At 44.7% G+C, this 14,536-nt stretch overlaps 1 protein-coding gene across 8 annotated transcripts in view; it reads left to right on the forward strand.

Moving 5' to 3' along the window:
• The window catches only part of RNF34 (ring finger protein 34), a 310,787-nt gene that overhangs the window by 226,379 nt on the left and 69,872 nt on the right, over positions 1-14,536 (forward strand). For 5 of the 8 annotated variants that reach the window (XM_078667516.1, XM_078667514.1, XM_078667517.1 and 2 more), the window contains 2 exons: positions 9,129-9,330; positions 10,853-10,882. In XM_078667516.1, the coding sequence (XP_078523642.1) occupies positions 9,129-9,330; positions 10,853-10,882 (232 nt within the window). The remainder of the gene's footprint in view (positions 1-9,128; positions 9,331-10,852; positions 10,883-14,536) is intronic. The other 3 variants (XM_078667520.1, XM_078667521.1, XM_078667515.1) reach the window with 1 other exon arrangement.

A 14,536-nucleotide genomic window follows, 5' to 3' on the forward strand; every position in this document is an offset into this window, starting at 1 on the left:
TCTTCTAAGAAATCTCTCTTGAGAGCCTGTGACTTCTGTGGTAAGCTTCGGCTTTTTGAGAAAGATCCACATAAAAAGTGTATATATTGCCTGTACCTAGATCATCAGGCCTCTGACTGTAAGATCTGCAGAACCATGCCTCAAAAGACTCTCGGGGATAGAGAGGGTCGTTTACTTCTGTGGTTGAAAAGGCTGAAGGATTCTTCTAATCCTGCTTCTGAGGTAGACAGCATTGCCTCTGGTTCTACTACAGCCTCTAGGAAGAGGCCTGCGCCTGAAGAAATGTCATCACCTAAGGCAAAGGTGACTAAAAAACAACCACGTACTAAGGGAATGGATAAGCCTTCAACTTCCAAGGCTGTCCCCACAAGCAGGGGCATGGAAAGCGCTTCTGTCTCTAAAAAGGGAACAATCATCAAGTTTCCCCAATCTTCTGAGAGGAATTTACCACAGGTCTCTTCTCCTCCAATGGCGATGTCCACTTCAGCCTCCTCGTCGACGAGAACGACGACTACAGTGACATCGACGGTAACTTTTTCCTCTCCTAAACCTTGTATGGTTATGTCATCGTCGACATAGTCTCCAACTATGGTGTTTGTTTCTGTGAGGCCTGTATCGTCGACGTCCGTTGTCGACGCCTCGTCGACTCCTCTGAAAGCCCTACCGCCGACGAAAAAGAATTTGTCTACGAGCTCGTCGACGGGCTCCACGTCGTCGACGACGAGTGTCCCGTCGACGACGAGTGTCCCGTCGACGACGAGTGTCCCGTCGACGAAGGGTGTCACGTCGACGAAGGGTGTCCCGTCGACGACAAAACCATCGGAAGGGAATCCTCCGACGACGCCGCAGTTGTCATCATGCACGGCACTACAGGTTTGGTCTCCGTCGACGGTGTTTTTAACACCACAACAAGCATCGGGGCAAATACGTGAAACAGCAATGCAGCTTTCACCCCTTTGTATTTCACCTCAAAAGGTGTCTTCTGAAGTGCCAGACCAACTTTTGGACACTGAAAGTGAGGATGAGATGGTCCAGAATACATTTGGACAAGCAACTAGTCCATCGGAGTTGCATATCAAACTTCAAGAGGAGGAATATGATGCTTCTCAATCGCCTGTTAATATATCAACACCAGTGAGTAACCCAGTTGCTCAAGTGCCTATGGCGTTGCTATCCAATTTACAGTATATGCTGGACGATTACTATAGGAGGTTCCCACCATCAGAATCGGCGGGTTCTGGGCCAGCAACTCCAACTTCTGAAATACCTCCAACTGTGCTCCCCCCGGTGTGTCCGCCTTCACACTCACAACCTACTCAAGAGGGAGCTCCGCAGTCTTCGGATGATGAAGATCAAAGGGAAGAAGGAGAAGTGGATGATTTATCGGAGTGGGATGACTATCAAGTACAATCTCCTTCACCATCTCCTCAGACTACGTCGACCTCCCCTCCGGTGGATGTAGCTAGTTTTCACCTACTAATGGAGCGTGCAACCGAACGCTTTCATATACAGATGGAACAGACGCAACAAGAATGTTTCTTATACGATTTTAAGGATCAGCCCAGACGACAAATAAAAACAATACCCATCATTGATTTCATCTGGAAGGAAGGGATTAAGTTAATGTCAACGCCGGCCTCCATTCCTCCGGTCTTGCCACGAATTGATAAAAAGTATAAAGCTCCCGAAAAATCGCCTGCATGTCTGATTGGACATCCTTGACTCAGTAATTGTCCAGGCTGCCCAGAAGAGAGCAAGAAATCCATCCTCTGCAGTTACGGCGCCGCCGGACAGGGATGGCAGACGCCTAGACTCAATTGGAAAGCGTGTTTCCACCATGGCTGCAACAACTGTTCGTGCTGCCAATGCATTGGCCTATTTGGGGCGGTATGACCGCCAAATGTGGTCGGACATCGCACCTTTCATCGATCTCCTCCCTGAGCAATCCAAGGCTGAAGCACTCCTAATCCTTCAAGAAGGCCAAAGAATCTCGGAAGAGATTATTGATTCAGCTATAGATGTCGCATCTACGGGATTTCGGCAGTTAGCAGGAGCTGCTGTCCTGCGCAGACAGGGGTGGTTACATTCAACTTCTTTCAGGCAAGAAGTCCAAAACAGAGTTTTAGACATGCCATTTGATGGCGAATATTTATTTGGTCCCAAAGTAGAGGAAGCTTTACAAACAATTAAAAAGGATACTGAGACAGCAAGATCCTTGGGCACTCTACAATTCCGCAAGCCGCCCTTTCGAGGAGCGAGAGGACGAGGGACGTCCTCCAATAGAGGTGGATATCAACAACAATCCACATACTGACAAAGTAACCAGCGCTATCAGACACAGCGCTACCAGTCTTATGGGCAGAAAAGATCACACTACACCCAGAACAGGGGTAAGACAAATTACCGCGGCAAAGACAAGCGCCAATGACACTTTTCACCTGCCACCACCTATTTTCCACCCTCACAAAAAACTTAGCGGAAGAATATCGAAATTTTACTCCAATTGGCAGTCTATAACAACAGACAAATGGGTCCTGGATATTGTGGCCAGGGGCCATGCCCTAGAATTCGAAAAATTCCCTCCAAATGCTCCGCCAAGAGGACCGCCTCCAGCTCACCTGAAGGAGCTGCTTACCCAAATTAAATTGATGATACAAAAAGGAGCGATCGAGAGCGTTCCTCAGAGGATGAGAGTAATAGGGTTTTACTCCAGGTTCTTCCTGATAAGGAAGAACGGGGAGTGGCGCCCGATCCTCGATCTCCGCGCTTTGAACAAGTATCTAAGGAAATGAACGTTCCGGATGTTGTCGCTTCAGGAGATATTACATCTTCTAGCAGCAGGAGATTGCATGGTCACCTTAGATCTCCAGGATGCATATTTCCACATCCCCATCCTACCTCGCCACAGGAAATTCCTTCGCTTCAGGGTGGCTGGCAGGGACTACCAGTTCAAGGTCCTTCCTTTTGGACTGCGGTCAGCTCCAAGAGTATTTACAAAAGTTTTAGCTCCAGTGGCTGCACACCTCCGGCTGGAGGGCATACAAATGTTCCCGTATCTGGACGACTGCCTTATAAAGGCCAGTTCTCACGAAACCGTTCAACGTCACCTTCAACAGTGTCTGCAACTATTTCAGTCTCTGGGCCTGACAATCAACTTCAGCAAATCCCAAATGCAATCGTCTCAGAGAAAGGCATTCTTAGGAGCGACTCTGGACACTCAAAAACTCAGAGCTTTCGTTTCCAAAGAGAGACAAATGAAGATCAGTCGGCTAGCATAAGATCTCATGCAAAGAAAGTCAGTTTCAGTTCGACTGTACAAGTCTTTTCTAGGGATGGCGTCGGCTTGTATTCCATTACTTCCAAATTGCCGGCTTCGAATGAGTCCGCTTCAGGAGGAACTAACTTTACAGTGGCAACAGGTTTCGGTCACTTTCGAGGACCTCATTCGAATCACACCACTAATGAAGAAGTCTCTTCTCTGGTGGACACAGATGTGTCATCTGAGGCAGGGGTGCGCGTTCCTTCAAGAAGCAGCAAGTCTAACCACCACTACAGATGCATCCCTCGAGGGCTGGGGGGCTCATCTGCAAGGCCTCACGATCAGCGGCAAATGGACTGCGCAACAGAAACGGTGGCACATCAACCGTTTAGAACTGAGAGCCATTTTTCTTGCACTCAAGGCGTTTTGTGCCATCATTCAGGATGCCAATGTGTTGATACGAACAGACAACACAACAAGCATGCACTACGTCAACAAGCAGGGGGGAACTCGATCTCTTCTCATGTCTCAAGAGGCACAGGATTTATGGACATGGGCTCTTCACCACAATGTACATCTGCAAGCAGTGCATGTTCCGGGGACGGAAAACGTCCTCGCGGACGCACTCAGCAGAACAACGGTCACCACCCACGAATGGGAGCTTCACCAGGAGACAGTGGAAAACATATTTCATCAGTGGGGTTGGCCAGACCTAGATCTATTTGCGACAAGTACCAACAGCAAATGCCAGAGCTTCGCAAGCTGGCATCCCCACAAGAACTCTCTGGGGAATGCGTTCTCCATCAATTGGTCTCTGACGTTTGCGTACGCTTTCCCACCGATTCCATTAGTCCCCAAGGTTCTGCGGAAGATGAAGAAGGAACCTTGCCGACTCATCCTGATTGCGCCCAGATGGCCGCGCCAGTATTGGTTTACAGAACTCCTCCTACTGTCAGAGTGCAAGCCAATTCAGTTACATCCAATCCCGAACTTGCTCAGCATTCAGGAAGGACAAGTCTTCTATCCGGACCCAGCATCTCTGAGATTAGCGGCCTGGCTCCTGAACACCGTGAGTTCGCACACCTGAACATCCCGGAGGACTGTAAAGAGGTGTTGGCCAAGGCTAGAGCACCTGCTACCATCAAGACGTACAGTCTGAAATGGAAACGATTCTGCATCTGGTGCCGTTCAGCAGGGGTTCACCCTTTTTCAGCAAAACCTGAGGAAATTCTTCCTTTTTTCCTGCATTTAGCACAAACAGGTCTGTCTCATGCTACCTTAAAGGTGTTTCTGGCTGCAATATCCAGATATCGACAGGATGGGACCAATTTTCTGTACTCAACAAGGATTAGCCAACAATTCTTTAGAGGCCTCTTTAGAATGTTCCCTCCTGTACGCCGTCCACCTCCTTCGTGGCATCTGAATGTGGTCCTAGCTCAACTCATGCATCACCCATTCGAGCCCATCCACAAGGCCGACTTGAAGTACCTTTCGTGGAAAGTGTCACTGCTCTTGGCTTTAACATCCTCCAGGAGGGTTAGTGATATTCAAGCTTTCACTGTGCATCATCCTTTCCTGCAATTCACTAGTGACTCTGTGATACTTCGCACAAATCCAAAATACATTCCGAAAGTACCTTTGGATTTCCATTTGAACGAATCTATTGTCCTTAAATCGTTCTTTCCTGACCCGCAAACACCTGCGGAAAGAGCGTTACATTCGCTTGACATTAAAAGATGTCTTAAATTCTACCTACAAAGAACGTCCACTGTTCGCGCTTCTGACCAGTTGTTCATTACCTACGGTGCGATTCGTAAGGGGCAGGCAGTCTCAAAACAGACTATTGCAAGATGGATCTCTGCTGCCATTGCCTTTTGCCATGCCCAGGCTGGGAGACCTTTAACATCAGCGCCTCGAGCGCACTCTACGAGAGCGGTCTCTTCATCTACGGCCTTATTTGCTGGAGTTCCTCTTCAGCAGATCTGCAAAGCGGCTACTTGGGCTAGTCGCCATACCTTTACCAGACATTGCTGTCTAGTCAATCAGCGAGGCTGATACTTCTGTGGGTCGAGCTGTTCTACGGAATCTGTTTCATTAAGGTGAGCCTCTGTTTCCCACCTCCTTCTTTCTGCTGTCAGACGCTTCTTATGTTATGTTCACACATATTTCCATGATTGCATTATGTTATGCTTTATTCGTTATGTGTATATTTTCACTTTGCATTGTTATTTGCATTACTAGCTGACAAGCTTGGCGTCAGTGGCGTCTGCCCAGCAAGGATATGTACTGCTAGCTACTCTGATTCAGGCATGTGAATCTATGAAAGACACCCCTAATACTGGAGAAGAACAATAGTTACTTACCTGTAATCTGTGGTTCTCCAGTATTGGTGTCTTTCATAGATTCACATGCAACCCGCCCACCTCCCCTCAGAGGCTCTTTAGGCTATTTTGGTTTACCTTCACTCCTTGCGAGAAAATCTGAGAGCCTGGGCCTCTGGGGAGAACATTCTGGTGGGTGCTGGCGCCTGATTGACTGTAGTTTGGACTATACAAAATGACTATGAGAGTCATAGATGTGGAAGTTTGTCCTTCTGTAGCATTGGCTACTTTACATCCTGGTTCTTTTCTATTAGTATTACTACATATTTATGGCATTTTATTGCTTTTTTATGTACCGTGGGACTCCCACTCCGACGACGGGGAATGATTCAGGCATGTGAATCTATGAAAGACACCAATACTGGAGAACCACAGATTACATGTAAGTAACTATTGTTCCTCTCCTTACTCCTCCAGGATGTGGCGACTCTCTTGGCCAAGGGACCATAGAGAGGGTGACGATGCCAGAAGTAGGTCATGATTGTTATTCCTTCTAATTTCTGGTGCCCAAAAAGGATGGAGGCCTTTGCCCTATCCTAGATCTGCACCCTCTCAATTTCTTCCTTAAAAAGGAGAAATTCAAAACTAGCATGTCCTGTCTGCCCTGGACCCGGGAGACTGGATAGTAGCGTTGGACTTGCAGGACGCATATTTCACATTCCCGTCCAGCCTGCCCGCAAACTTTACCTACTATTCATGGTGATCCACCAGCACTTTCAGTTCGCCATGCTCCCTTTTGGCCTTACCAGTGCCTCTTGGATGTTCACCATGATGATGGCGGTGGTTGCATCTCATTTGCAGAGATCAGGTGTAACAGTCTTTCCCTATCTTGATGACTGGCTGCTGAAGGCGGGCTTGCCCCAGTCAGTCGTCTCCCACTTTCAGACTACGACGGACCGCCTACACTTGCTGAGGTCCATTATCAAAGTGCCTAAGTCACAGCTGACTCCCTCTCAGATGGTGCTTTTCATTGGAGCTCTTCTGGACACGGTATAGTCTCTGGCTTATCCTCCTGAAAGGAGCATTCAGGATATTCAAACTATGATACTGATGTTTCAGCCTTTATCCTGGGTTTTGGTGAGACTGAATCTGAGGTTTCTGGGCCTCAGGGCCTCATGTCCTCCTGCATCCTTCTTGTGACACATGCCTGCTGGCATATGCGGGCTCTGTAGTAGGACCTGAAATTCCAGTGGCCGCAGTATCAGGGGAATCTCTCCAACATGGTCCAGATCACGGAGGGAACTGTAAAAGATCTGCAGTGGTAGTTAGCGATCCACGATTGGGCCAGCGGTAGACCCCTCTTCCTTCCCCAAACAGATATGATAATGGTGACAGATGCGTCCCTTCTGGGATGGGTAGGCCATCTGGAAGAGGTGGAGATCAGAGGCCTCTGGTGAAATCTGAACTCCACATCAACCTACTGGAGATCCAAGCGATAGGAGCTGGACAACGCCACCTCCATCGCGTAGTGGGCACTGGTCATGAAATATTTTCGGATCTAGTCTGACGCTTGGGGGTAATTATAAGGTACGGAATCTGAGGCTAGATAGTCTCTACCAGATAAGGCGGTACCAAAGGTAAGTAACTTGTTCTTTTATACCACTCCCCACTTCAGGGCCTCTGCTGGCAGCAATGCGCAGGAGCTAGAGGGTAAGTACAGAGGCCACACACTGGATGCTGTCCCACCGACCTTGCTTAAAGAAACAATGCAGAGTTTGGAGAGGAGAGAGAAGGAGCAGGTTCCTGGAAAAAGGCTGCTTCCAACGAGGGACCTCATGGTACTCCTGGAGATGAAGCGGGCAATGTTTTTTTGTTTTTTTATTAAAAAGGAGCGGCTACAGGCAGATCCTGAGGATCTAGGCTAATAAGGCTACAAGTGGAGGATGCTCCTTCATCTAGGTTTGCTCTTTATTGATGAAAGACAAAAAGTGATTTACCATTAGTGAAAATGCATATCCCGCTCTCTAGCAAGACATTGACAGCAACCGTGGGATGTGATAGGCTGAGCTTCAGGCATTGATCTACTCTTTTGGGGACCATTGACACGTCTCAGAGGATGGGAATAAAAGTGTGCATCCAACATTTCTTTCTGTACATCTTTCGTTTTTGCTTTTATTTTTTATCACTAGAGTTAACTACTCAAGACCTCCCTTTTTCGTTCTAGCCTTTGAGTAACAGTGCCTAGGCTCCTATTTCATGCATATTAAAATTGTTATCTGGGGTTTAAAGAAGAAAGCCATGATATCTGAAAAAATACTGAAGTGGTGAAAACAATACACACCTATTTATAGTTGTGGGTCAACTCTCAAATGAGTTCTGATCATGGTCTTTTTTTTTTCATCGATTAGTTTTATTACAAGCTATGTTTTACTTGAATGTGTTGTGTTTTGGTATGTATCTTGTGTGCATATCACAATTTACCTTTCTCCACCGTATAAAATCCATGTGCGAACATTCATTACTAATGTTATAGAAAATAAAATGATCGGATGTGCATGTTAGCCCTCATTAATAGGATATATGAAAGTTATAGCATTAATACATTGTGAGACGTTTTAAGCACAATAGGGGATTGATGAAATGTGTGTCTTAAATACTTTTTGGGAGTGGAAGAATCACCTTTGTTTGCCTATGTACTAATACCCAGATTCCCTTAGTGGTATCGGGCAGACTATTCATTTGATATTGGCCTCACATTTGCACTCATTAAGCACAAAAGCTTGCAATAGGATTTCATTGTGGTATTCAGTCACCCGGCGGGCCAAGTGCATACAATTTATGGTTTTTATGAAGGTTGGACATATAAATGTGTCAGTAAAAAAACATTTTTGAGTGTATTCAAAGAATTTGAGTTTTGGCACAATTAGTGTTGCAACTTTTAGGGTCTTACCTTGAAGTTTCTTGGGAAACGTCTTAGACCTTCAAAAAATTAGATTTTGTTGACCCGGCGAAAACACCCTTGAATTTTCTTCAGCTCCTACTTCAACATGTTAATTCCCTGTTATTACTATTTTCAATCCAAAAGAGTTCGGAGAAATTGATTGTATATACATTCTAAAGATTGTCACAACTGTTCAGTTGGATTTGTCAATGGAGCAACTTCTGTTCCAACAGTTGATTGTTGAAACAGATATTGCCTAGTCCGTTGTTGCATGAGGTAGCTGATCATTCATGGATTTTTTGCCACAAATTGCGGAGTTTTCTGCAAAACATTAGGCTTGGTTTGCAGGACATATGCCCATCTTGCAGTTGGCTATTCATGCATGAAGTGCTCATTCACTCCCCAGCTATAAATTGGAAACTAATATAAGATAAGCTTTTTTAAAATAATTATTTGAAATATGCACGGAGATCTCCGAATGGGTTATATGATGTTCCTTCATGTTAAAGACTGATGTCTACCTTAAAGAGTCAAGTAAAGGTATAACATCTGTTATCAAAGATATGTAAATGTAGTTCTTGATTCTAAATTAATGATTGTTTTTCAGACAATGGCACTATCGAGAAAGAGGGCACGAGCTTCACTGTCCGATTTATCAGCTCTTGAAGATATTGAAGGGCTGACTATCCGCCAACTTAAAGAAATCCTGGCTCGTAACTTTGTAAATTATTCTGGATGTTGCGAGAAATGGGAGCTAGTGGAGAAAGTAAACCGGCTGTACAGGGAGAATGAAGAAAATCGTAAGTCGTGTAGGTTGACAATTTGTATCGGGTGTTGCAGACTCCTAGTCATTGCAAAATTGTAGCAGAAACTTGGGACCATATTGTTCAAACTTCTATTAAGGCTTCTGACCACTATCGTTTATAGCACATTGACGTGATCTAAAGTTTCTCCTGTTTTTGTTATTTTGATGGTTGTGTATGTGTGAAATATTGTCCAGACGAAAAAAGCTAGTAGGCTTCTACTACTGGAAGCATGCATGAAGTACTAAATGGTTTTGATGTCTTAAGGCAGTGGCTAAATAACTGAAACTTGCATGTGGTATTGTCTTTTGATGGACGTCTAGTTATATTCTAACTGTGTAATCTTTTAAATAGTTTGAATACAAGTAGCCATTTATTTTCAGGAGTGGCTATTTTTGACAATTTTTGGCTGTCAATTGTGGTGCTTTCCATAAAATACGAAAGTAAATTTCCAGTTGCTACATGGAAAGTATTTCTGTGTTGGAGCAGCTTGAGTGAAATGTATGTTATTTAAAGTGGGGCTAAAGTCAACATGTTTTCTTCTTGCCTGTGGTCCATTGATTCCTCTACTGATCCACTGCATACCTTATCATGTTTATGTGCAGGTTGGGCATTTTAAGTTCTGTTGTGGCAGCACAGTTGTCTCTTACTTATTGTTACCAGTACTTTAGATTGTCTGTAAGGTGGACTTTGCCTCGGCTCCAGAGGAGTAATACTCTCACTTCGTACTATTGACTGTTTGTATGTACCTGTCCCCCTTCCATAGCAAGGCACGAAGAACTGTTTTACATTTGAAGGCACACTCAATCATTACACATCCATTTCTTTTGTCATTTTGCATTGTAAACCTAAAGCAATTTTCGTAATTAACTCAGCCTTTTCTATTGTAATTATCTCCATGTTAGGACTTATTTGTATGTATGCACATGTTCCAGCATTAAAGCCATCCTAATTACGTTTGCCATTGCTGGTGTTAATGTATCTGAGGCCTATGGCTGAGCAGTGTGTCGTCAGCAGAAGACACATTTTAATGCCCCTTCAGGGTGTGTGTTTAACCATTCTGGTATCAAATGCCATCGGTACTCTTAGCTTCACTTATCTGATTATTCCCCTTGGCCGCTCTAGTTTGTCCACAAATTGCCTCTTACCTCCTAAGACCAACACACATTTGAATGCCACACACTGAAGACCATTTAACCTGATCAGATTCAGCCGTCACCGTCATTAGGGTTCAGAACTGGAATCGTGTTTAATCTAGGGCTGCTAAAGATGGCACTACTATCTTGCATCATTTCTGACAAAAAAAGTAGGATCCCTTTAATGAGAATTGTGTCCGGAATGACAGTATGTGAAGTGCTCCGTCAGCAGAGCCTGTTGATGGGGTTTGCTTTAACGTTGCATCCCATAAGTCATAACATTATTGCAATTTTCAGTTTTGCAGTGACTATGTTCTGCATTGTTTATTTGTAACGTCTGCAGAAGAGGTTTGATTTCATTACTTGATTATCTTTTTTTTTCTTCCCTTTAGTGGAAAGCCTAGATAACAACATGCTCCCAGGTATGTCCCTTTCAGGCAAATAGTGGCATTTACAATGTTGCTTTTGTTTTAATTTAATCTGTATGTTTTTACGACTCCGTGTTTAACTCCTACAGCAAAAGAAGTATTACTACTATGTCTTGGCTGTTCTATCTATCTGGGCATTCTGATTTAACAGTGATGGAACTGAAAGCTGCTCGGAAGCTGATAAATCAACACAATCAGACTGTTGAAGATAGGCCTATTGTGTTGGCTAGATGAATGAAACGTAAAGTAGAAGGCTCTTTCTTCCAAACGATTTGGGGCTGTGTGGTTGTAGAGTAAAACTAGAGGGTAATAATGAATGAGATTTAAGGTGCTGGATGTAAGAGTCACCACAGTTTGTTATGCTAGGGGCGCCCAACATTATTGACCTGTCCAGAAAGAATTAAGCGGTGCCCATTAGGACTAATAATCACAAAACCAGACATTATATGGCACAGCTGATTCCCCCGTTCCCTTGCAGTTCCAAAAAGTATTGATGGCATGAATCAGAGGATGTCAGCAGAACAAACTATACATGAACAGAGGCTACCTTCACAAATTCACAACAAAATAGAGCCCATAAGAAATTACTAATGACTCGACATTCTTAACAACGGCACACCATTAGCTCCCTTACCTGACCAAACCCTTGGGCAGGAAATGTCACTACGAGAGAATCTTGCATCTCTTTCATAACTGTAGGGGTGATGCTGTACCCTCTACACCTGTGTAGGTCAATATTCATTCATATATGTGTTCGGATAAAGGCAGCCAAAAATGATGCAAAGCTTCACCTACTTTATCCTGTAAAAGTTTCTTGTTTTATGTAACCAAAAAAAGGAAAAGAAATATAAATAGATTAAAAAAAAGATATTAACTTAAAGCTTGGTGTACTGTACCATGCATCAGTTATAAACAATGCATTTTTGCCGTCTCGCTAGTCCCCTTTCTTTCTGGCGCACAGTGTGGATAAGGACCCGTTTCTGTCATGCTTAGGAGCTTCCGACTCGAGGCCAGTTTATTTTTCCTTTTTTTACAGTTTCTGGTGGTCTAGTGGTCTAGGCTTGATGTAATGAAGTCTACTCTGATTTATAAAAAGGCAAATTACGTAAGGCACCATCCCAAAGTAATACATTCTTAGAAAACACAGCTATTGCATGAATGGGAGAAGTCCAAATGCTCTATCTCGAGCAACCAAATGCCCCATAAGAGAGAGTCATAAAAAGGCTACACACTGGCAAGGCCCCTGGCATGGACTGTCATCTGTCTGAATGTTATAAATAATTTACAGATATACTTGCCCCCATCTATTGACATTGTTTTAAGAGTCTGCTGTCAAATGCATACCCTCTCCCACCATGAGGGACGAGCTCTTAGTCTGCTCCCTAAATCCAGGGTTGAGACCGTGAAATATACCACTTTCACTAATAAATAATGACACCAAAATCATCTCCAAGATTATAGCAAATAGACTACTCCCCCTTTCTCCCTGACTTGGTCCTACCTGACCATGTCGCATTCATTTCAGGTAGATGGATGTTAGATAATCTTCAAACACTATTCATGTTACTACACTAAATTAATCCACAGCCTGTTGCGCCAAGGAAGACCAATGCTGCATTTGAGCATTCAGCTCAATAGAGTGGGAATACCTTTTCACTATACTACAATGCATGGCTCTCCCTCAGGCTTTCATCAACGGAATTAGATCATTATATACTAATCAGTCAGCCCAACCCTGAAGTAACAGTCTTGTTTCTGCACCAATAAATATCGCTAGAGGGCACGAGCTAGGAATACCCAGTCTCCCACTTCTTATTTGCTGTGGCTTGTGAACCACCTGAAACCAAGCTAGGAGAAGACCATTGGCCCTCGCCCTGAGATATAAATGGAGTTGCATTTTAATCTCACTCTATGCAGACTATGACACAGTTTAAGGAGCCACAGTCTAGTATTATGGTTTAAATCTTTTTATTAGTTTAGCAACAAGGTACAATAATCATCGCAGTTACATCCACTGGCCGGTAGGGAGCAGCAAAAGAGTGATGACATGAGAGGGTAACCAAGAGGGAATGCAAAAGATGATCGGAGATAAGTGAGGTTATGGGGGATCGTACTGATGTGTTGACAACCTGATAGAAGTGGGGCACCAGTCACAAAGTAAAATGGGGTGGGGTGGAAGAGAGTAAGGACAAACTGCTCTGGCAGGCTCAAATAGAGACGCAATCAGGGTGCGTCACACAGAGGAAACCGCTGTAAGGTATTGGTCACTGTTGATGTCATCTTCCCCATTTGACGTATTGGTCACTGTTGCTGTCAACTTCTCCTTTCCCAATAGCCCTCACAATTTATGCAGCGAGTCCAGTCTCATCAGGATTGCACCCGAGCCCCTGTCGAAAGCAAGAAGTTGCTTAGCCACACTGAGTGTTGTGGTAATCGCACGCCCCTTTGCAGATTTTAAGGGATATGTCAGGGGGTTCAGAAGTCCCAGTAGGATATAGCTAGAGGATATGAGGAGGTCATTGTCATACATTTCATCTACAGTTGCTAACTTGTCTGTCCAAAAGGAGCTTATTTTGGGGTAATGCCATAGAATATGTGTAAGAGTGCCAGTCTGGCTGCAGCGCTGCCAACAGGTACTGTCTGCGCCCACATTCCACTGTGCAACCCTGGCCGGTGTGAAGTACCAGTAAAGTGCGATTTTAAGAAGCATTTCTTTGCTGGAGGTACTGCGAACAGAAGTGCGTGCTCAGTGTAGAATATCACTCCATTCTTTAGTGGTAAATGTACATTCTCATTTTCCTTCCTACCATCGCGGAGCGGGTGTTTTCGATGGTGTCTGCGGTGCATTGAGGAATGTGTATATGTCAGAGAGAAGTTTTTTATCTGAGGTGCGTGTAAAGAGCCATTTTTCTCAGGGCATGAGAGTTCTGCCTGCATGAGGGGCAAATCAAGGGCTAGGAAACTTAATGCCAGATGTCAGCATATTGCTAGCGTGCAGTGGAGGGGAGGCCATAAGCAAACTGAATCTGAGTGAGTTCCATAAGCACTCCTACATCAATGACGTCACCCACTGTCTTGCAATTGGCATTTTGCCAGTGAATGAACACAGAGCCATGTAGTGCAGGGGTGAAGTCTGGGTTCCCTATAATCTGTGTCTGGGGCGAAATGTGATTTGACAGTTTCTGGAGGACTTGCACCTTATCTCAAACTCCGATTGAAGCCCGAAGCACCGGTGAGCCATAGACTCCCACCAGCCAATGTTTCAGGAGCCATGGTAGTTCAAACATGAACGCCGGCCACCGCTTGATCCATAAAGCACCAATATTTTTCAGTGCTGGGCTGAGACCATTCCACCAGGTATCGCATATGCGCTGCCTGATAGTAACATAGTAGATTGGGAACCCCCTAGCCCACCCGCCTACTGAGACAAGTATGCCTGCATCTTTGCCGTGCGTGCTTTCTTCCCATTCATATGAAGTCTTCAATAAGGCGTTGACGGGGCTTGGGGGGTTGAAATGTTAAGGTCTGCATGATATAAAGAATTTTCGGCAGTAGGGTTATTTTACTGACTGGTAAGCGCCCCAGCCAAGAAAGGCCATAACCTCTCTACTTAGAGAAATCAGAATGGGCGGTTGCCAAGATCGCAGC

This window comes from Lissotriton helveticus, chromosome 11 (genome assembly GCF_964261635.1).
Source record: "Lissotriton helveticus chromosome 11, aLisHel1.1, whole genome shotgun sequence".
Classification (NCBI taxonomy): Eukaryota; Metazoa; Chordata; class Amphibia; order Caudata; family Salamandridae; genus Lissotriton; species Lissotriton helveticus.